The 22,661-nt window shown below is 57.3% G+C and overlaps 2 protein-coding genes across 2 annotated transcripts in view; one reads left to right on the forward strand and one right to left on the reverse strand.

The window, feature by feature from the left end:
• The first annotated feature begins 774 nt into the window (after positions 1-774).
• Positions 775-5,896, forward strand: TMEM198 (transmembrane protein 198). The gene is made up of 4 exons (XM_004376352.2): positions 775-940; positions 3,111-3,686; positions 4,731-4,933; positions 5,269-5,896. Exons 1-4 carry the CDS (start codon positions 775-777, stop codon positions 5,404-5,406), a joined length of 1,083 nt encoding a protein of 360 aa, XP_004376409.1. The 3' UTR covers positions 5,407-5,896.
• Positions 5,897-7,081: 1,185 nt separating this feature from the next.
• OBSL1 (obscurin like cytoskeletal adaptor 1) overlaps positions 7,082-22,661 on the reverse strand; it is a 21,366-nt gene continuing 5,786 nt past the window's right edge. Inside the window, exons 6-20 of the mRNA XM_023731217.1 lie at positions 22,440-22,661; positions 20,866-21,138; positions 19,084-19,356; positions 14,977-15,249; positions 13,591-13,866; positions 13,229-13,516; positions 12,781-13,056; positions 11,830-12,099; positions 11,401-11,673; positions 10,149-10,415; positions 9,155-9,267; positions 8,437-8,593; positions 8,113-8,274; positions 7,668-7,772; positions 7,082-7,359 (exon numbers count right to left, since the gene is read on the reverse strand). The exon at positions 22,440-22,661 is cut by the window's right edge and continues 1 nt beyond it. Of these exons, the coding sequence (XP_023586985.1) occupies positions 7,082-7,359; positions 7,668-7,772; positions 8,113-8,274; positions 8,437-8,593; positions 9,155-9,267; positions 10,149-10,415; positions 11,401-11,673; positions 11,830-12,099; positions 12,781-13,056; positions 13,229-13,516; positions 13,591-13,866; positions 14,977-15,249; positions 19,084-19,356; positions 20,866-21,138; positions 22,440-22,661 (3,506 nt within the window). The remainder of the gene's footprint in view (positions 7,360-7,667; positions 7,773-8,112; positions 8,275-8,436; positions 8,594-9,154; positions 9,268-10,148; positions 10,416-11,400; positions 11,674-11,829; positions 12,100-12,780; positions 13,057-13,228; positions 13,517-13,590; positions 13,867-14,976; positions 15,250-19,083; positions 19,357-20,865; positions 21,139-22,439) is intronic.

Genomic DNA, 22,661 nt, shown 5'->3' on the forward strand with positions numbered 1-22,661 from the left:
ACGTCGGGGGCGGAGTTCCCTGCCTCTCCCTGCGTGGTTGGTGCGTCCAGGGTGACGTCAGAAGCAGCCCGCCCCTGCCTGGATGGTGCGCTCTGAGTGACGTCAGGAGCTGCGGCCGGAGCTGTTCATCAGCACCAAAGGCTGCGGGCGGGCTCAGGGCATGGGGCCGCGGCTCTGGGGCAGCCCGAGCCCCTGCTCCTGTTCCTTTCCCTTCTGCAGGAGCCTGAGTCCCCGGACGCCGCGGAACTGGAGTGCCGGCCGGTGTTGGAGGCGGAGGACCGACGCCGCCGCGCAGACACCGGGCCCTCTGGCCCAGCAGCCCCTGTCCCAGCACGGTGGACTTTTTCCGGACCCCAGTCAGCTGCGGCCTCTGGCGCCCCGTATCCCCGGACTCTCTGGCCCCTGCACCGCCTCTTCAGCTCAGAAGCTCAGGTCACTTCCAACCCAGGTAGATCTTGGACAGTCCCAGACCTGGCCGCCCACGAGTCTCCTGACTGCACACTGCCCCCATCTTCTCCACTCTCAGTTCCCTTTTTAACTTCTGTACCCAGGCCCCTCTAGCCAGGCACTTATGTTCACATTTGTCTTTTGCACCCACTCCAGGGATGCTTCCAGAGCTGCATGATGTGGGCACCCTTCCTTTGTCCACTGTGCCCTTGCCTAGTTCTCCCACACCCGTCGTCATCCCAGTGGGGACTCAAGACTCCTTCTTGACCCCAACTTCCTCTCTGTCAGGCTGACCTGGGAGGGTGACTCCCCTCCGTTCCCAGCACTATGCCAGGCACTGTGGCGACGCTGCGGTTCCAGCTGCTGCCCCCAGAGCCGGATGACGCCTTCTGGGGGGCACCTTGTGAGCAGCCCGTGGAGCGCAGGTACCAGGCGCTCCCAGCCCTCGTCTGCATCATGTGCTGTCTGTTTGGAGTCATCTACTGCTTCTTTGGTGAGATCCCCATCTCCTCCCTCACCTGGGCTCCCCACTGCTTCCCTGAGTTCTTTTTCTGGGGCACCCCAATCTTCTCTGGAACCACCAACACCATGAATAACTATATTTCTTTCATCCCACACATGTTTATAGATCAGGTAGACTCTAGATTCTAGAGAACACAGGTTTTCTAATTAGACATGTGTGAGTTTGAACCTGGCTCTGCACCCTACTCATTGTGATGCCTTCAGCACATTAACCTCAATTTTCTGAGCCTCAGTTTTCTCATCTGAACAGTGGGAATGATGTTTGTCACACATAAGGCTGTTGTGAAAATTATTAGGTGCTCAATAGTAGCTACTGTGGAGAAGATAATAGTGTTCGGGTCACTGCACTAGGTAGGCACTGAAAACATTTAGCAGGGTGAATAAACATGGCCCTTTACCACAGGGCTTATTGTCTGATGGGGGAAAGACTCCTGGAACATTCACACCTGTGATACATATTAGAGTGGGCTGGATGGGGGCTGGATGATAGTCACACACATGGAGTTCGCCTACAAGCAGGCTCCAGTAATTACGGCTTCTGTGAACAGTTGTACAGGATGTGTACTGCACAAAGGAACTGAAGTGAATAGACAAGCTGGCGCTCAAATTCATCCCATGCTCCACTTGCCAAACTCTGGGTCTTAGTACAGGGCTTCTTTGGCCTAGAGAAAGGCACACCTTTTTCAAATTTGCAAAAAATTGCATATGGACTAGAGGCAGCTTGGAGTAAGTGCCCAGTGACTCTACAATAGGGGAGTGAGCTTAATGGGCTAGGGACCTAAATAAAGTCTCCAAGAGGAAGATTATGGGCTACTAGAAGCATTGGGGGCAAAGGAGGATGGGAGGTTTGGGTTTCAGGCTGGGCAGAGGTGGGGCAAAACCTGTGTTCTGCAGCCTCCACATCCCCCATCCCCCAGAATGGCTGAGTAGGCAGGAGTGGAAGCCAGATGGTCCGTCCCCTTCCACCTCCAAACTCTGGGCTGAACAACTGCAAAGTAGGCAGGAGGAAGTGCCCGCCCAAAGGTTTGGGACTCCACCAAGGAGTCTGCATCACCTCACCCCTTCCATTATCTATACCCACTCCCACTACATGGTGCTCAGTGCAGCCTCATATTCCCTCTCCTGGGCTGCCCTGACAGCCCACCCCTGTTGGATGCCTCTACCCCCAGACTCTTGGACTCTGAACCCTTATCCATGCCCTACTCTTTCTCTGATCCCGGAACCTTTTGGATTCTGATACTTTACCTCATTTCTGGAACTGAATTTCACCTTTATGACCTTTCTCTGGCTATTCCTGACCCCTTGATCCCCATCTCTGACTTCCATCTTCACAACTGCTCTGGATCCTTTCCAGGTGCCCCATTAGCCCTATAACTTCCATTTTTATGAAGCTCCACAACCACCATTTCCTCTATAATTCTCTTTGACTCCCTATAACCCCTCGTAAGACCTAGTGACCTCCAGTCCCCCTCCCAACACACACACTTATCTCATTACCTTCCATCCCTCTGGCCGCCTCGTTACTCCTATCTCTGATCCCTCATTACTCCTATCTGATCCCTATGACTCCACTGTGTGATTGCCCCTCCCCACCACGATCTCCAGTGATCCCATTTCTGACTTCAGTGTTCCCCTCTCTCAGAAACCCTGTAATACTTTCAATGATTCCACCTTTGTCAATCCCCCCGACCTGCAAAGACCTTATCTCCCAGAACTCCCCAATAACCTTGGTTCTGTTTCCTTTCTAACTTTCCAACGATACCATCTCTCTGAACCCCTGTGACCCTTCAAAGGCCCTATCTTTCTAACTTCCAAATACCTTATCTCTCTGAACACTCTCTCCCCAAAGACCCCAGTGACTTCTCTCTCTGACTCCTCTGACCCACAAAGATCCCCATCCTCTTATCTCAATGACCCTGTCTGTTTTCCCAGTGACTCCTAATGAGCTTATTTCTCTGACCTCCTCTAACCTCAATGGCCCCATCACCAATGCCCTCATAACTCCAATGACCCCCAATTCTCTGATCTTAGTGTCCTTGTCTCTGATTCCTCTGTGACCCCAAGTTGCTGACCTCTCTGACCTCCTCCCTCCAGCCCGGTGTCCTCGTTTTGGCCCCTCACTAGCCACTGTTCCCTTCCAGGTTACCGCTGCTTCAAGGCAGTGCTCTTCCTCACTGGGTTGCTGTTTGGCTCGGTGGTCATCTTCCTGTTGTGCTACCGGGAGCGGGTGCTAGAGACACAGCTGAGTACCGGGGCAAGTGCAGGCATCGCGCTGGGCATCGGGCTGCTCTGCGGGCTGGTGGCCATGCTGGTACGCAGCGTAGGCCTCTTCCTGGTGGGACTGCTGCTCGGTCTGCTGCTCGCTGCTGCTGCCCTGCTGGGCTCCGTACCCTACTACCAGCCAGGCTCCGTGTGGGGCCCACTGGGGCTGCTGCTGGGAGGCGGCCTGCTCTGTGCCCTGCTCACACTGCGCTGGCCCCGCCCACTCACCACCCTGGCCACCGCCGTGACTGGTGCTGCGCTCATCACCACCGCTGCTGACTACTTTGCTGAGCTGCTGCTGCTGGGGCGCTATGCAGTAGAGCGGCTGCGGGCCGCCCCCGTGCCCCCACTGTGCTGGCGGAGCTGGGCCCTGCTGGCACTCTGGCCCCTGCTCAGCCTGATGGGCATCCTGGTGCAGTGGCGGGTGACGGCCGAGGGGGACTCCCACACAGAAGGTGAGAGGGTACAGACGAGGGTGGGCATGAAAGGAGTGGATGACCAGGGGCGGGTGGGGGACTAAGGTGGGGGACTAAGCATTTGGGGAGTGGGAGGCAGAGGCCTCAATGGGGTTAGACAGTTGACTCACTCAGGGCCTGGGAGGATAGGACAACATATGGAACTTTGGCTCTGGGCTGACCCCATTCCAGGCACCAGTGATATAGAAGATAAAACAGACCCCTGCCCCTATGGGTTAACATTTGGGGAAGGGAGAGACAGACAACTCTTAACTCTTACATAGGCAGATAAACAAGATAATTCCCACTGTATAGAGTGACATGAAAGAGATGCATAGGATACTGTGAAAGAATGACCTATTATAGATTGGGTGGTCAATGAAGGCCACTTGGAGGAGGTGATGTTTAAGCAGAGACCTGAAGGATAAGCCAGCCATGCAAAGAGAACAGGGAACAGCAAGGGTGAGAGCCCTGAGAAAGGAATGGGCCTGGCTTGCTTGAGGAGGTGGGGCTGGAGTGTAGTATGCGAGGGACAGAAATTGGGCCAATCATCTGGTCCCTCTGGGCCATGATGAGGACTCCGGATTTCATTAGAAGGGCAACGAGAAACCACTGGAGCGTTTAAAGCAGGGGAGCACAGAATCAAATCTAGCATTTGGGGTGTTCACTCTGGCTCCTGAGTGTAGAAAGGATTAGAGGTAGGCAAGCAGAGAAGGGGGGAAACCAGTTAGGAAGCAGCTGTAGTTGATCAGTTGAGTGAGAATGGTGGCTGGCCCAGGTGAGTCACCTATAGCTCAGGCCTGGAAGACAGATAACGGGTGGGGAAGGGGTGCCTGGAAGTCCAGGGATCTTCCATAAAGACCTTCCAAAGACAGGAGTGAGTGCAGGGAGTCCCATTTAGGAAGTGGGAGAGCAGGAAAGGAAGGGAGGCATTGACAAGGGGAATCTGGGCGCCTGGAGCCCCAGGTAGGAAAAGAGATGGAGACCTGTGGGAGATGAGGCTTGTGGGCCTCTGAGACCCCTTCTCTGCCCATCCCCTCAAAGTGGTCATCAGCCGGCAGCAACGACGTGTGCAGTTGATGCGGATTCGGCAGCAGGAAGAGCGCAAAGAGAAGCGGCGGAAGAAGAGACCCCCGCGGGCCCCCCCAAGAGGCCCCCGGGCTCCTCCAAGGCCTGGGCCCCCCGACCCTCCTTATCGGCGCAGACCAGTGCCCATCAAACGCTTCAATGGAGACGTCCTCTCCCCAGTGAGTGCCCCAGCCTCTCTAGCCCAAATCAGGGAGAAGGGACTGGCTGAGCTCTGTCCAAGCAGGGCTGGCCTCCTCCAGGGGCTGGTCATTGTCTAGAAGCAGCCTAGTGTTTGTGCACCCGTCATCACCCCTATATCAGGAGCCTGGGGGGGGTCCAGCTCTGGGGCTGGGGGGAGGTGTCCTGAGTATGAGTTTTAAATGGGGTGTAGTGAGGGGTCTCAGGGATGTGGACTGTGGGTGTGGTGAGGTCCTGGGTTTACAGCTGTCTGCTTTAGGGCTTTCAGGGCAGGGTCTGCAGTGGGACTCTCACACCTGTGTTTACTTCTCTACAGAGCTACATCCAGAGCTTCCGGGACCGGCAGACAGGGAGCTCACTGAGCTCCTTCATGGCCTCACCCACCGATGCAGACTATGAGTATGGGTCCCAGGGGCCGCTGACAGCCTGCTCAGGGCCCCCTGTTCGAGTATAGCAGGACAGATGTTCCCCACCTGCTTAGACTCTTCAGTCACCAGCTCTGCCGGACTGGCCCTGTAGCCCTTGGCTGTCCCTCTCCCTAGCCTGGAGAGGACTGGCCTGGCTGCGAGAAAGAAGACCAGTCTCAGACGAGGCCTGGACAGAGGGGACAACCCCCTCCCAAGCTCCCGATGGGCTCCTGAGGGACATGGGGTATGAACCCCACCGGGGTGTGCTCAGGGTTGTTAGTGTGTTGCCTGTGTGTGTGTGTGTGGAGGGGGTGGGCTTGGAGGGGACATTGGGACCCTTGCCTTAGATTTCTGATTGGCAGGGCTTCTCCAAGGTTGGCCTGCCTCCTCTCCCCCTCTGGGGGCCACGGGCCACCCTCCTGCATGTCCATGTGGAGGAAGCCTGCCTTCCCCCCACCACCTCTTGCCTCTCAACCAGACTCTCCATCTAGGGCTAGGGGTTCTCATCCTTGTCCATGGGACAAACTACAGCACTCCTCACCCGGGTCCCGTATCAATCCCAGAGGGCAGTGGCAGGGGACTGGATGGGAGTGGGGGTTGTTGCTCTGGGCTGGGCTGGGGAGGGGGGCTGGGGGAGAAGGGTTCAAGTGCACGGTGCTTGTCTGGTGTCTGTTGTGCCACCCTGGACACCTCATGCTTCTGTCTCCCCCTGCCCCACTCTCTTTTACATGTTTTATAAATGTGCCAAACTGCATGGCCTTTGCCAGGAGTGGTGGTCTTCGGTGGCTGGCACTGCCATGAGCCAAGCTGGGAGCACAACAGCCCTTGGTCCCCATGTGTCACATACAGGGGCTCTGGACAAAGTCTGCCTTCCCATGTCACACAGAGGCAGGGAAAGAGGCTGTACCACGTTTATTGTTTCCAACACCTCTGGCTCCCCTGCCACCCCACCCCCCACCCCAGGGTAAGGGCCTCTCCTTCCAAGCTGTCTGAGGCACCGCCCGGCCAGCTTCAGTCTTCCTAGCTCCCTGCAGAGGAACGACTCCACGTGGGGCACAGAAAAACGCCCCTTCCTCTGCCCCGGCAGAGCCTGGGCACCCACACGGGAAGAGCTGGCCCTTACCCTCTGCCACACCCTTTTTGGGCTTTGACGTCTATCTGTGAATATCTATCTGTGAAGATCGGGGGAGGTGGGTCAGGTGAGGGGTATGGCAAGGCCCAGCATCTGGAGAGATCTGGGGTGCAGGTGGGGGCATATCCCATGTGGAAGAGAAAAGACATGGGACTAGATCAGGAGCCCTCTGTCCAGGCTGGTGTGGAACTCGCTGAGATGGGCAGAAGCCAGCTGGGCCGAGAGCAGGAAGGAGGGGAGGGACAGTGAGGAGCACAGGCCAGTGGGGGATAATGTGAAGGAGGATGGGGCAGAAATGGTGTGTGGGGGTGGGGGTGGGCATGGGCTCAGGAGAGACAAACATGGTCCAGATGCAGGAGAGAGTGAGGAGAAGCCAAGACGGGCCTAAGAAGGTGGGCTTGGCTAGCCTATAAACAGGGCTCCCTCCTCTCCTCAGCCTTGGTGTGATCTCCCCCAGCTCCGCCCCCAGCACATCCCCAGAACAGACCTGCGTTCCAAATCCTGCAAAGTTCTCCTAGGTGTTTCTAGCCTACTGGTTACCAGGCGCCCCCTCCTGCCTCCCCAGCGGCCTGCCCCTCTGCCCAGGGTTTTTACTCACCCTCCACCAGCAGTCGAGTGTGGGCGCTGTCCTGGCCGGCCTGGCAGCAGTAAGTGCCCTGGTCCTCGGGTCGCACGTCATGGATGACCAGGCTGTGGGTGGGGCCGTGGCTGCGCAGCTCATACTTGTCTCCTGGGCACAGCTCAGCCCCCTCCCGCAGCCAGCACACGTGGCTCCCCGACCGGGACACAGTCACCTCCAGCACCGCCCGGCGGCCGACCAGAACCGTCTTCTCGCGAGGGGGCCGGCGGCACATCTGGAGAGGCAGTGCTGGGGTTGCGGGGGTGGGGGGTGGGGGAGAGGGTTCAAGTTAATGGAACATGCAGGACACCCAGGAGGAGAGGCGCATCTTCCTTCCCTGCGACCTCCACTTCTGGCCGCAAGCTTCTACGCCACTGGGCCGTTCCTCCGTACCTCAGCCCCAAATCGTTCCCTCCCCACCTCTGCCCCAGGAAACGCGCAGCCCACTGCGACCTGCCCTCGAGGGGAGGGAGGACTCCTAGGACCGGCCGCCAGCCGCCGGTCCCAGAGCAGGAGGTGATGGCCACTCCCCGACCGCCCCCGCCCCAGTGGCTTACCCTCCACCTCCAGCTGAGCTGCGGACTGGGCGGGTCCGGCCTGGAAGCGTACTTCTCCGGCGTCCTCCGCGCGCAGCTCGCTCAGCACCAGCATGTGTTTCTTCCCTGGGAGTGAGGGGGGCGCTAACGAGGCCGGAGCCGCCTTGGCGAAGGGCTTGGGGACGAGGGCGGGGCCGGAGCAGAGAGAGCAGGCCCGCAGGTCAGCGGGGCGCGGTAAGCGTGCGCTGGAATGGGCGGAATTGGGAGGCTTGCGGGGCGGGGGAAGAAGAGGAGCGGTTCGGGGCTGTAGGCTCAGAGCCCGGAGGCGGGGAAGGTAAGAGACAAGCTCTTGGGTCTGGGGCGGAGCTCATTAGAGCCGGAGGTGGGGCTTATCCTAGTGGGGCGGGCTCTGCCTGAGTCCTGAACGGGGCTGCACTGGACAGAGAAGATGCAATGGCAGCCAGACCTTCCTGTCGGATGCGGACGCGGCCTCCGGGTCTCAGCGGGCGGCCTCCGAGCTGCCAGCACCCCGTGGTCTCGGCCTCTGACACGGTGCACTCGAACGTGGCGCCGTTGCCTTCCCGGGCGCGCACCGACCGGAGCTCGGAGAGGACGGCCACTACCCTCTCTGGGGCGGAGCCGGGGGCGTGAGGAGGGGCGGGGCGAGGGCGGAACCCACCACGCCCCCTCCCCGCCCTTCTCCCTGGAAGCACAGGGTCAGCCCCCGGGAAAGTCCTGACCGCAGCCCCGCTACCCGGCAGTGCCCAGCCCCTGCGTCGCCCACACCCACCGCGCACGATCAGGCTGGCGGGCCCGGCGCTGGCCGTCCCCACCGCGCAGCTGTAGGTCCCAGCGTCCGAGAGGCCGCAGCGCCGCAGCTGCAGAAGGCGGCGCGCGCCGAGTGCCTGGAGCCGGACCCGGGGAGTCGGGGCGAGCGCACGCCCGTCCTAGGGGTCGGAGTGGCAGAGGGTGGGTGCCCTGGAAGGCGGCGGCCCCCTCTGTTGGTTCCAAGCGGCTTCGAGGCACTTTTCCTCATCTTGTGACCCCCAGGCCGGGGTCGGGCCGGCCAAGGGTTGGGTCTGCTGGCCATGGGCCATCCCGCGCCTTCAGGGCCGCTCCAGGAGCCTCACTGGGAAGATGTCACTCTTTAGGGCCAAGAAGGGGTGCCATGGGCCATGGGCGCGGGAAGCCCAGAGCCATATCCTGACGGCACGGGACATGAGTCAGGATACTGGAGGTAGGCAAGCCTTGATTTAAACATGGGCTCTACCTCTGTTGTTTGCCCCGGGCAAGCAACTTCACGGCACTGTGCCTCGTTCCGCCTTCTTAACATGGTGGTAACAAGATCTACCTCATAGGGTTGTTGTAAGAATTAAAGAATTAAATGTTAAGTACACTTAGCACAGTGCCAGGCACATTGCTCAATAAGTGTTAGTTGCCTGTTTGGGGGCATTATTATTACTATTGTTATTATGACGAGATGGTCTGGGCTGGGGCTGGGCTCTGACCTTCTCCCAGATGACATCAGCCAAGGCCTGGGAAAGCTCGCACTCGAATGTAGCTGTGTCACCCTCAGTCACCTCTAGGTCCTGTGGCCCCCACACAATTGTCACTGGGGCCTCTGGTAGTGGGAGAGGGAGGACAGTGCAGAGGGAACAGGGGTAAGCACAGGTGGGGACTCAGTTCGCAGGGACAAGGAAGACACACGTGAGCACAGTGTTGGACACGTAGACAAGGTGATCAGTGGGGGACATGCTAGGCCAGGTGGTCCAGGAGGGTGCTGCTCAGTGAGGGACACAGCAGGGTCAGAGGGATCAAGGAGGCAAGAGTGGCCAGCTGGAGGTTGCACTTTAAGGTGGTCGCAGGGGGACATGCTGGGGCTAGAGGGGAACGGGGGAGACTGGAGCAGATAGGCCAGTGGACCATGGACAGGCATGGGCAGTGGGGGCCCCACATGGCTGGAGTGAACAGTAGAAGACACACTGTCCAGTGGGGGACACAATGGGTTCAGAGGAGCAATGGGGGGATCCTAGAGCAGGTGTGGTCTGTGGGGAACACACTGGGACTGGAAGCAAAAATAGGGAGACTGGAGCAGAGTTGCTGGCGGAGCCCCCCTTACACAGGCAGTCAATAGATTGCAGGGATGGGAGTGGTCAGGGGCCACGCTCAGGCAGGCGGCAGGCAGAGGGGGCCACAGAGGGCAGGCATGGTCAGTGATGCCACACTTGAGTGATCAGTGGGGCTGTGCTCAGGAGAACAGACAACAGGGCCCACGCTGGCACAGGCATGCCCCCAGTGGCACGGTCAGTGGGTCCCACAGGGACAGGAGTAATCAGGGGGCCACACGCAGGCAGGGCTGTCACTGGGGGTCACCCAGGGCCAAAGGCTCAAGGGAGTCCACTCTGGCAGGGAAGTCATTGAGGGCCACACTGGGATAGGCACTGTCAGTGGGATACACAGGTGAAGTCAGTAGAGCCACACTGGGTCAGCAGGCAACCGCACCTCTCACAGTGAGTCTGGCTGCACAGCGTAGGGAATCCACGGTGAAGGACACGCAGCCGGAGTCAGCCAGGCCCAGGCCACTGAGCACCAGGCGGTGGCTGTGGCCCTCTGCGTGAATGTGGCACTTGGGCCCCGGCTCCAGCCGGACTCCACCTCGGGCCCACTCCCCGGCCACGCCCTCCTGGGACAGCTCCAGCTGGAAGGTGGCGCTGCCCCCTTCGATAATGGTCACATCCTCCAGAGGCTGAAGCACTCTCAGCTGCTTCGCTGGTTGAGGGAGGTAGGGAAAGATGGAGGATGAAGGCTCCAGGTCAGGGCAGGGGGCTGTGGGGGAGCTCACCCACCCCTTGGCCCTGCCTGTACCACCTCCAACACCCACCCTGCTGAAAGGAGTTCAGAACCAGGGTGCAGGAAGAAGGGAGCACAACATACTGGGGTTAGGAGAGGACAGTGAAGGGATGAGGTGTGGTTAGGAGTCTGGGGAGTCTGGTGAAGGAGGTTGTGACACTGGAAGGAGCAGAGAATTTGGAATCAGGCACACGCGAATTGGACCTTGGCTCTGCCACATCACCTATGTGCTGTGTGACCTTTGGCAAACTGCTTGACCTCTCTGCAACTTAGTTTTCCCACTTGTACAAGGTGAATGGTGCTGAGACATGGGTTTATTTGAGGATTAAATGAATGAAATAAAAGAGCAGAGAATGCATATCACCACCAACAACCATTTACTAGGCTCTGTGCGGACGTTTTTCATACCTTATCTCAGTTAATGTTCCTAAAGACCCTTGAGGTAGAGGTCAGTCCTTGTTTCAGGTGAAAAGACTTGGCTGAGAGAGGTTAAGTAACTTGCATGAGGTTACACAGCTAAGGGGGGGGCTCCAACTTGGGGGGTAGTAGGTGCTATTTGCTAGCCATCCCTGCTTATCAAACAGGCACATGAATCCCTGAAGGCAGAGGATAAACACGGCAGGTCTTTCTGAAGTAGAATATTTGTTTATAGCAAAGCCAACTTACAAATAGGAAATAGGATGCAAAATCCAGATGGACTTTGAAGGCAAAGTAGAAAACATTAGAAAAAGACAAGTTTTGCTTTGGGTAGGCAGCATCAGGCCACACCCCTGGACCAGGACAGCCAGGGCTGACTTCTCCTCAGCATTGAGGGGCACTTTGGTGGGGTCTAAGGGGCCCTGGGCCAGCCGGGCAGGGCTGTGCCTCGGGCAAGTGATGCGTTAGGAGAGGACAGGGCACTCACGCCTCACACTGAGCCTGGCCAGGGTGCGGTCGTGGTGGCTCTCACAGCCATAGGTGCCCTGGTCGGCCAGCACAACTCCGTGGATGACGAGGCGGTGGATGTGGCCATCCTGGGCCATGGACAGGCGAGCATCCTGCGGCAGGGGCTCCCCGCCTCGTACCCAGCGCACGGCCCCGGCTGCGCCTACCCGGCCTGTCTCCACCTCGAGGCACACGTCCTGGCCTTCCTCCACCCGCACATCCTGCAGCCGCCGCAGAAAGAGCAGCTCTGCCTCTACAGAGGGGAGGGGAGGGCCATGGAGTCTGGTTCAGGCTAAGGCCTACCCCCCAATCTCACTGGTCTGTCCTCGGGCAAAAGGGCCAGGGCTAGGGCCAGGGCTGGGAGTACAAGGGTGGGGAGCAGCCCGTTCTGTCTCCATCGGGACCAAACCTCGAACGTGGAGCCGGGCACTGGTGGCCATGCCCCCTGCCTGGGCGGTCATAGTCCCTGCGTCCTGGAGCTGGCAGCCTCGCATGGTCAGCGTGTGGCTTGAACCGTTCTGGGTGATCTCCAGCTGAGGCCCTGGAGTGACAATGGCCCCGTTGCGCAGCCAGGTGACATCAGCATCTGGTGAGGAGACTTCACAGCGGAATGTGGCATCATCACCCTCATGGACGGTTAGTGGGGTCAGCTCCGAGACCAGCTTCACTGGCGGAGGTTCTGAGGGTAGATCAGGCAGTGAGCTGCCTGGGTACCCCCCTCCTTCTTTTGCATCCCCTTCTCAGGGTCTGCACCCTCCTTCCTGTCACTTAACACACATTTCCTGAGGACCTACTGTGTGTCAGCCATGAGGGTGTCCCCAAAGTACAAGATGCTAACTCCCAGCCGCTCCTTAGACACCCCCTCTGAATCCTGGCCTAACGCCCCCCTCTGACTCCCTTATAATACATCATTTACCACAGACCCTGTTTATAGCATTTAACTGTCACAATAGCCAGTAAGACATGCACTATCCCCCCATTTCAGAGCCAGGGCTCAGAGAGGTGAAGCAACTTTCCCAATGTCACACAACTACTAGGTAACAGAATCCAGATCTAAGTCTGATTTGAAGCTGAGTAGGTCGCCATGAGTCAGAATCGACTCAATATCAGTGGGTTTAGGTTGACTTCAGGGACGTGGGTAGGTCCCTGGGTTGGTCCCTGGGAAAGTTGCTGCTTTTAACCACTTGGCTATGCCTCCTCCTATTTGAGGATTCTGGAAAGAGAGCCCTAAGCCTCCTTTGAGTAATACTTGTGCATGCATGGGTTGCAGCCAGAGGCAAGGAGGAGATGAGGGGCTGCGGGGAGGGGGCATGGTTCTCGGGGGTGTCAGGGCCGAAAGGGTGGGGGAGCGCAGTTTTACCTTCCACACTGACAATGAAGATGCGGCTGTCCTGGGGCGCGTCGCACAGGTACTCCCCCGCGTCCCCACTCCGTGCCCCCCACACTCGCAGCACCTGCCTGGCCCCGGCCTGCTCCAGCTGCACCCGCCCCTGGCTTGTCAGGCGCTCCCCGTCCTTGTACCAGCGCACAGGGCCCCCTGGCCCGGAAAGGTGCACCACCAGCTCTAGGTCCCCGCCTGGGGTGCTGCGGACTCTCGTCTGGGCTGCCTCAGGGGCCACCACCCGGACAGGGGGCTCTGTGGGGTCAGAGTTGGAGGTCACTGGGCAGGGAGAGGCTCAGGGGCTGCATGGAGGGTGAGGAGGAGGGATGGGGAACGGTACTGAGAGAGGTGGGGTGAGGGATGGACAAGGCATGCTAGACAAGCGGGGAGACCCATGGGGTCTGGGGTGCTGCTCTCATAAACTTACCAGCCACCTGGACGGTGAAGCTGAGGCTGGGGGCCTCCGGGGCTGCCCCACACTGGCAGGTGTAGAGGCCCGCATGGGCCGGGGCTGCAGCCCGGATGCACAGGACACGGCGGGGGCCCTCTGCCTGCAGCTCCAGGCCCTCGCCCCCCTGCACGGGCCTCCCGTTGTGGCTCCAGAGCACAGGGGCACTGGCCCGTGACAGCTCACAGCTCAGCACCACCAGCTCCCCAGGGGCCACACAGAGTGGGCTGGGGGCCGTCTCTGGGGCCAGGAACTGCACGGGGGGCTCTGGACAGAGAGAGGAAGGTGTCAGCCTGGGCTGGCTCCCACCTCCCCCACCAGGGTTGGCTGAGATCACCCACCAGCCAGGCTGACGTTGAAGGTGACAGCCTCATCGCGGGTCTCACACACATACTCCCCAGCGTCCTCAGGCTGGGCATGGGGCAGGGTCAGAGTGCGGGCGGGCCCCTCGGCGCCGAGCTGCAGAGTGTCTGATGCCTCCACCTCCAGCCCATCCTTATACCAGCGCACCTGCGACCCAGCCGGGGCCACCTCACAGCGCAGCTCCACGCGCCCTGGAGCTGGGAACTGCAGATCCAGGGCACGGGCTGCGGGGTGCACGATCCTCTCTGGAGGGGCTGGTGTGGGGCAGGAAGAGGGTGCGTGAGCTTGACCCGCAGGCTTCTCCCTGCCTCTCCCACCCATTCTCAGCCCCCAGCAGCATGGCTCCCTCCAGCCTTGGGACCAGCTACGATCCCTGGGCATGTACTATGTGCCAGGTGCTGTGCTGGGCTCACTGCTGCCCTTCCTTTGGTGACTCCTGACCACTCCCTAGGAAGTGCACTGCTGTTGGCTTCACTTTTCAGGCAAGGACACTGAGCCTCTTTAGAGGGGACTGACTTGCCCAAGGTCTCACAGGCAGAGGTAGACTCACAACCAGACCTATTTGGCCCCAATGCATGTCCTGCCCCACCCCCACTCCCTATCCCCTTTCCCTGCTTTTGCTCCAACAAGCCAGGTATTTTACTTATATTTTTTGTAACCTACATGAAGACAGGAGGTTTTATTAGTTCACTACAATATCCCCAAGGAGCCCTGGTGGCACAATGGCTAAGTGTTCAGCTACAAACCAAAAGGTTGGCGATTTGAACCCAACCAGTGGCTCTGCAGGAGAAAGATCTGGCGATCTGCTTGTCTAAAAATTCACCACCACCACCCATTGGCACTGAATTGATTCTGACTCATAGTGACCCTATAGGATAGAGCAGAACTGCCCCATAGGGTTTCCAAGGAGTGGCTGGTGAATTCGTACTGCCAACCTTTTGGTTAGCAGCTGAGCTCTTAACCACTGTGCAACCAGGGCTCCTCTGTAAAGATTACAGTCTAGAAACCCTATGGGGCAGTTCTACTCTGTCATATGGGGTCGCTATGAGTGGAAATTGACTCCACAACACTCAACAACAGCTGTGACCTCAGCCTCAAGAACAGTCCCTAGAACACAGTAGTTGCTCAGTTAAGTATTTGTTGAATAACTGAATGAATAATGAATGCTCCTAATGGCTGGGCTCCCTCCCACCAGATGTCTTATCACTGTCCCAACCTCGTTTGGGTGAGGCAAGGCTCTCTGGTGGCTGAGAATGAGGAGGCTGGAGAAGGTAAAGGTTATGTGGGGCAAGAGGCTGGAGGAGTGGCTGTGGCAAGTGGGGAAGGGCTTGGGCCCCTGCCCAGGGTGCCCAGAGAATGCCCACCTGTGACAGTGACAGTGAAGAAGGCCGAGTCATCTCCAGCATCACACACAAACTCGCCCCCGTCCCCAGGCTGGGCAGCAGGCAGCACCAGGCGGCGGCGAGGCCCGTCACTCTCCAGGACCAGGGCCTCGCTCTCCTCCACCTCCAGCCCATCCTTGTACCAGCGCACGGGGGCGTCCTCCCGGGACAGCTCACACAGCAGCACCACGCACTCCAAGCTCACGGCGATCAAGGTCACCTCATCCCGGGGGTATATGATCCGCACCGGGGGCTCTGCAGGGTGGAGGCAAGCACAGCTATCACAAACTCATCACCCTCCTCCCCAGAGCCACACAGTTACAATAGTAACAGTGATAATAGTAAGAAATAACAGGTCCCCAGTCCAGCATCTGAAATCCCTGAGGCCAGATGTGTTTCAGAACCCAGACTGTTTCAGATTCCAGAAATGGCACATTTATCACGTCATGTACCACCCTCAGCCCCCACCAGGACACTCCACGTTCAATCACGTTAACGTTTCCGCAGTGTAACATATAGTCACCCTAAGCAGGATACTTAGACAATAAATACCTTCATGTCAGTAAAGCTCACTTTTTACCGAAATGACTTTGAATACCAAACTTACAAAAAGTCTTTTGATTTTGAGAGATTTTTTGATGCTGGAATTGTGGATAAAGGATCATGGACCTGTAACAGCAAACGAAGGAGCTCTGGTGGCACAATGGATAAGCGCCTGGCTGCTAACTGAAAGGTCAGTAGTTCCAATCCACCCAGTGGCTCCACGGGAGAAAGATGTGGCAATTTGCTCCTGTAAAAATTAGCCCAATGCCGAGGAGTCGATTCTGACTCATAGTGACCCTATATAGAACTGCTGACGTTTTGGTTAACAGCTGATGTCTTAACCACTGCGTCACCAGGGCTCCCCTGTAAAGATTACAGCCTAGGAAACCCTATGGGGCAGTTCTGCTCTGTCACATAGAGTTGCTATGAGTCGGAATCGACTTGACGGCACCTAACAACAATAGCAAACCTTTATTCACAGCTACCCAAGGAAACTGGCACAGTTCTAAGAACTTTGCCTCTGTTAACTCATTTGATCCTCCCAACAATCCTGTTGTTGTTCGTTGCTGTCCAGCCGACTCCAAATCATGGCGACCACGTGTTGCAGGGTAGAACTGTGCTCCATAGGGTTTTCAATGGCTGTGACCTTTCAGAAGCAGATTGCCAGGCCTTACTTCTGAGATGCCTCTGGGTGGGTTTGAACGCCAACGTTTTGTTTAGTGGAGCCCTGGTGGTGTAGTGGTCAAGAGCCTGGCTGCTAACCAAAAGGTCAGCAGTTCGAATCCATTAGCCGCTCCTTGGAAACCCTCTGGGGCGGTTCTACTCTGTCCTATAGGGTGGCTATGAATCGGAATCGACTTGACCGCACACAACAACTTCCATTTAGTAGGCCAGAGCTTAACCGTTCACAACACCTGGAGACTCCTACATAATCTTAAGAGGTTATGTATTGTCTTATCCTTTTCTTCCAGATTAGGAAACTGAGGCAGAGTGTTTCAGCAACTTCCTTAACGTCACAGGTGGGTACACCTACTCTAGGACAGGAGAGAGAAGTCCCACCTGTCAAGGCACCTTAGACTCTGCTGACAGCGGTAGGGATTCCAAGCCAAGGCTCTCAGAAGCTCAGTCATGCTCTTTGCATCTGTGCTTGCAAAATGCCCACACCTGTCTAAGAGCTCCCCAGGGATGCTAACCCCTGATTCCAGGAGCTCATCTCCAGCTGCTCAAAAGTGGCCACCACTGCACAGAAAGTAAGCCATGTCAATATTGGCAGTGACCAGCACACTGAGCCCCCGAGCCTGCCCGTACTCCCACCTACCCCGGAGGTGACCTAGAATCTTCAAGCTCCCAAACACTTTAGAGCTCTTTTAACGTTTGGCCCCCTTGTGGCTGGGCTGGGAAACTGCTGGATTCCTGGCCTCGGATTTGACAGGAGCGCGCGTGAGCAGATGTGCACACAGGCTCACACTCAGCCCTCTGCCCACATAGGGCCTTCTGCAGGGAGCCCGCAAACCCCACCTCCCCAGCTTGGCTTGTTCTAAGAGTCTGGAGGCTCCAGGCTGATTCTCGGGGGCTCAGCAAGGCCTGGGGATTGCAGGATGCTGGCTGGCTGAGGTGTGGGGCAGGTGATGGGGGCAATGGGGAAGGGTTGGGTGTAGCCAGGGGCAGATGACCCAGTAAGCAAAGTAAGCTTACTTACAAGCTTACTTACTAATCTGTAGTGAACAATTTCGTGGTGAAAAACGTGAAATTACCCACTACTGGTAAGTAAGTAAGCACAAATAAGCCCGTGCTTACCTTGCTTACTGGGTCATCCGACCCTGTCAGGGACTGTAAATTTGAAAAGAGGCTTTGATTCTGTAGGAAGGTGCTGTGGGATGAGGAGAGACAGATGTCAGCCATATCTAGAAGCAGAATCTTGATGTGAAAAAAATGTGAAATTGTTCACTACCGATGATTTGGTAAGCAAGGTAAGCACCATGCTTACCTTGCCTATTGGATAATCCGCCCCTGGGTGCAGCCATGGGGCTGGGATGCGCTGCACAGCCCTGGGACCTCAGCTTGGCATCAGACTTGATTCTCCCTGGCCCACAGCCAGAGTAGCGTTTCTGTGAACTTCCCCACGAAGAGCCTGGTGTTTTGTGGAGAGGCAAGTGTGGGCTGGGATTAGTGTGGCTATGGCCATTATGTCTGGCCAGGGTCTGGAGAGGAAGAGGGTGAGTGACTCACTCTTGGCCAAGAACTCGTGCAGAGACCTGTGGGCCGTGTGTGCCGGGCCGCACTTTCTGGGGTGTGGGGGGTGGCAGGTCCCTAAGAAGCGCAGCCTTGCTGGGGCATTACTCCTAGAGCAGGACCGAGGAGTCAGTGACTAGACTGTCACAGCAGATGGCCACTCCAGTGCAGCCGCGGGGGTCTTCGGTGCCATCTAGAGCTGCCTAGGTCCTCCCCCAACCCCAACAATGGAATGGGCGCTGGAGGCACTGTGCCACTTTGACTTCCACAGTCGTCCTGTGCTTTGTTCCACTTTGAACTCCCCCCACCGACTGCCACTCCCATTCCATTTAGCCAGCTCAGCTGTGTCCTATGCACCACCTTTGAAGGCACTTCCTGTCACCTTGACCAGGTCAGCAGCCCCACTGCACCCTACCATGCCCCTCGATACCCCACGCTCTAAGACCTTTTCCCGTGTCTGACTTTCTGGAGGGCAGCGTGCTCCAGGAGGGAAGGCCTGGGTCTGTCTGTGCGCTGCTGAGTGTCGGGAGCTCAGCTGGGCCGCTCCGGTGTGGAATGGCGGCTTTCTCCCAGGCCCTCCCTGCCCTCTCCTGTTCTGCTCTCGGCCCTCTGCCCCTTCCTTCACAGCACTTTCCACAAGGTGTCACCGAACGTTTATTTGAGTGTTTATTGGTTTAACACAGGGGTCGCAAACTCAAATGCCCACAAGGGCCCGGGAGGTAAGGTCAGTGGCTGAAGTGGTCTGGGGAGAGACAAAAAGGAGTGTGGGGAGAGTGGGGACTGTGGAATGTGGGCCCCATATGATGGGGGCAGCTGCTACTCAGCGCCAGCTGTTCGTCGCCAAGGGGGGAAACGGGACCAGAGACGCCGGGTCTTCGGCTTTTTCAAGAGGATGCATAAATCCGGATTGTTATTTGAACTGTCCTGACTTTGGTAAGACTCTGCAGGCCAAACACAACACATCTGTGGGCTGGAGGGGGCCCTGGGACTGCCTGTTTGCGACCCCTGGTTAACAGCTGCCTCCCCAGCTAGACTGTAAGCTCTGAGGGCAGGGACCACATATGCACAACCTCCAGCACCTCGCCCGGCTCAGCACATAAGAAGTGCTCAGTGAACCAGCCAAGGGAGCGTGGCTATTCCCGGCCTGGGGCCCTGGGGAAGAGCCCACTTACTCAGATAGGGCCCTGGGCTCTGCTGGGCAGGGTCCCTGGTGCATGCACCTGTCAGTCTGCCTCCCTCCTCCCCAGTGTGCCAGATCCCCCAGGGCTCAGGACCATCCTTGGGTGGGGCTAGGGGGCTGGGGTGGGCCCACACCTGTGACCGTGACAGTGAAGGACGCTGACTCATCGTCGATTTCGCACAGGTACTCGCCAGAGTCCTCAAGCTGGACAGAGGGCAGCACAAGGCGGCGGACCGTGTCTTCCTTCTGCAGGAGCAGCGCGGGGCTCTCTACCACCTCCTCCCCATCCTTGGTCCAGCGCACCTCAGCCCAGGGCCGGCACAGCTCGCAGGTCAGCACCACGCGCTCCAGGCGCACAGCGGCCACGTACACCTTGCCGCTGGGGTACACGATCCACGAGGACACGTCTGAAGGACAGGGAGAGCCGCCACTGGCTGTGAGGGGTCAGGCCGATGTGCCCTCCTGCCCGCCCTGACCCAGGCCTGTCCCCTACCCCAGGAAATGGGCCACGTGTTGAAGAAGAGGGACCCCACTCTGACTGTCTCCCTGCAGGTCAGTCACTCACAGCTGGAGACACACAGTCCCCGGATCTAACCGTCATGGCCAGAGGGACACAGCCACAGTCACCCCCAATGCACACCAGGTACACTGGGCAAGGTGGGGCCCAGTCTAATCTGTGGAAACACTCCATATTCTGAGGGTTGGTTAGGGAAGCGGGGAGCTGGGAAGAGGGGGATTGCATCCTCAGAGGGAGCTGGGGTCCCTGCAGGGCACAGCCAGGTACTCAGGCCCTCAGATCTCCTGACCTCTCTAGTGCTTGGGCCCACCCACCGCAGACCCTGCCTTGAAGTAGAACTGCCATCTCCAAAGAGTGCCCTTGCAGGGTACTTTAAGGGAATAGAGAGGGCAGGGATTCCCTCATGTCTGCTAGCAATGACCAGTACGTTTATGACGATGCATTTCTAGGGGGATGACTAAGCCTCAGGGTGCAGAGTATGGGTGAGGAGAAAGGAGGGTGTTATGAGCTGTATCCCCAAAAAATGTGTTGTAAATTCTAATCCCTATACATGTGATTATAATCCCATTCGGGTATGGGTTTTCTTTATTATGTTAATGAGGCTGCATTAGTGCAGAAGAGGAGCCCTGGTGACTCAGTGTTTAAGCACTCAGCTGCTAACGAAAGATCAGCAGTTGGACCCCACCAGCCACTCCTTGGAAGAAAGATGTGTCAGTGCGCTTCCATAAAAATTAAAACCAAACCCACTGCCACCAATTCCTACTCAGTCTCTTGATAGAAGCAGACTGCCACATCCTTCTCCTGTGAAACGGCTGGTGGGTCTGAACCACTGACCTTTCAGTCAGCAGCCAAACAATTAACCACTGTGCCACCAGGGCTCCTTGCTGTAAAGATTACTGGCTAGGAAACCCCATGGGGCAGTTGTACTCTGTCCTACAGGGTTGCTGAGTCAAAATGGACTCAACAGCAACGAGTATTAGTGTATGGTGTGTCTTAAATCAATTTCTTTTGAGAGATAAAAAGAGCAGATTGAGCAAGCAACCAAGTAAGTGAGCACAGGTGGGGAAGACAGATGCCAAGCCACACGAAGATCACCAAGGAAAGCAACTCAAAAAGAGACAAAAACCTTCCTCAAGGGCCATCAGAGGGACAGACTTCCCCTAGAGCTGGCACCCTGAATTCTAACTTTTAGCCTCCTAAACTGTGAAAAGATAAATTTGTTTGTTAAAGCCACCCACTTGTGATATTTCTTTTATAGCAGTGCTAGATAACTAAAAATGGGTCCGAGCAGCTGGGGGAGGGAAACGGGTTGGGAATTATGACCAACGATTGAGAACACAGCAGCTGCTCAGCCAGGAACACCTCCCTCCTTGACCCACCAGACCCACCAGACCCCCACCTGTGATGGTGACAGTAAAATAGGCTCGCTCCTCCCCAGCGACACACTGGAACTCGCCACCGTCCAGAGGCTGGGCAGCGGGCAGTACCAGGCGGTGATGGGGCCCTTCGTTCTCCAGCACCAGGAAATCACTCTCCTCCACCTCCTGTCCGTCCTTGTACCAGTGTACAGAAGCGTCCTCCCGGTCCACCTCACAGGTCAACATAACGCACTCGGAGGTTATGGCGTGTACGAACACATGCTCCCGGGGATCCAGGATGTGCACTGGGGGATCTGGTGGGGGGCAGAGAGGGCATCACATAGACACCACACACACAAGAGTCCAAACTGGGCGCCTGGCCAGGAGACGCTCTCTCCTTGCCGGCGCGGGGGCACAGGAGGGTTAAGGCTGTTCTGTGCAGGGGTTCAGGGCAATGGCCTCCCCCTCTGCACCCATCGGACTCTGAGGGCATGGTGGGTAAGGCACAGCAGGAGATCATGTGGGGCCTGAGTGCTTAGTGGATCAGAGAATCAGAGGTGGCTAAGTGGGGACACGGGGGTCGGGGAGGCACCGGGAATTCACACAGTGGCAGCCAACATTTGTCTAGGCTGTGGGAAGTCACTCCCACAAACCCCATCAGGACTGTCCTTGCTGTTGCTTTCATAAGGAAGCCCATATATGTTGTCCTAGGATGGCAGAAAGTGCAGCAGTGGGATGGCCGATACCTACAGGTAGCGAGCTCCCTGTCCCTGGGTGATCCAGGATTTCTACTAAAGTGAGAAGTTGAGCTAGATCCATGGTTCCCAAAGCTGCTCACCCAGAGTCAGCACTTGTGAAGAGGGGATTCCCCGGCTTCATCCTGCATGTTCTGGTTCTACAGGTCTGGGGGGCAGGGGCTGGGCATATGCATTTACAAACTTCTGATGTGGTTCTGAAGCAGCCAGACCATGGACTGGCTCCTGAGAACCACTGGCTCACTGCACTGAACACTTCTGATCAGCTCTGTTTTGGCTGAAAAGCTGCAGGGGGAGTGGGATAAGCTCAGTCTGGGTGCCAATCCCAGCTATGGTGTTTGCTGGCTGTGTGATAATGGGGAAGTCACACAGCTTCTTTGGGACTCATGCCCTCACCTGAAGCTATAGTGCCCTTCATCTAGCGGTAAAGACTAAATGAAAGAGTGTACATCTGAAGCACCTAGCATAATACTTAGCATATTTGAACAATGGGCTCAGAAGCATTGACAATTGTGAAGATGGTGCAGGATTGGGCAATGTTTCATCCTGTTACGCATGAGGTTGCCAAGAGTTGGAGCCGACTCAACGGCAGTTAACAACATGCATTAATACTTGGCTCACTGTAGGTGCTCAATAGATGCCCATGTCCCATTCTCTTAATAGAATTTAGTTCCCTGCCCACACTCAGCAGAGGGTATGTATGGGGCACGTGTGCATGGGACAGTTAAGAAGCAAGTGCAGAGTGACCTGAAAACATGTCCCCTGGCCACTGTAACAATTCAAGCAGGCAGACCAGGGGCAGGACTTGCACGACCCTGAGTCAGCCTTAGCTGCAAGTGCCCAGGCCACATGGTCCTGACCTCGGATGGTGACGCTGAAGAAGGCTGAGACCCCTTCCGTCCTGCACTCAAACTCGCCACTATCCCGGACTTCGGCCGCGGGCAGGATAAGGCGGTGTTTGCGTCCGTCCACCTTCACCACCAGCGATTCACTCTCTGTCACCTCCTTCCCGTCCTTGTACCAGCTCGCCGGGAAGTCCACCCGCGAGAGCTCACAGATCAGCACTACCCGCTCCAAGGTCA

The sequence above is a fragment of the Trichechus manatus genome, unplaced genomic scaffold, assembly GCF_000243295.1.
Source record: "Trichechus manatus latirostris isolate Lorelei unplaced genomic scaffold, TriManLat1.0 scaffold00041, whole genome shotgun sequence".
Taxonomy (NCBI): domain Eukaryota; kingdom Metazoa; phylum Chordata; class Mammalia; order Sirenia; family Trichechidae; genus Trichechus; species Trichechus manatus.

Bases quoted from the DNA above. Each gene is read 5' to 3' on its own strand.
- TMEM198 (XM_004376352.2), top strand. From the start codon at position 775: ATGCCAGGCACTGTGGCGACGCTGCGGTTCCAGCTGCTGCCCCCAGAG. The intron at 3,687-4,730 runs GTGAGAGGGTAC...ATCCCCTCAAAG, and splicing joins GGGGGACTCCCACACAGAAG to TGGTCATCAGCCGGCAGCAA. The intron at 4,934-5,268 runs GTGAGTGCCCCA...ACTTCTCTACAG, and splicing joins ATGGAGACGTCCTCTCCCCA to AGCTACATCCAGAGCTTCCG.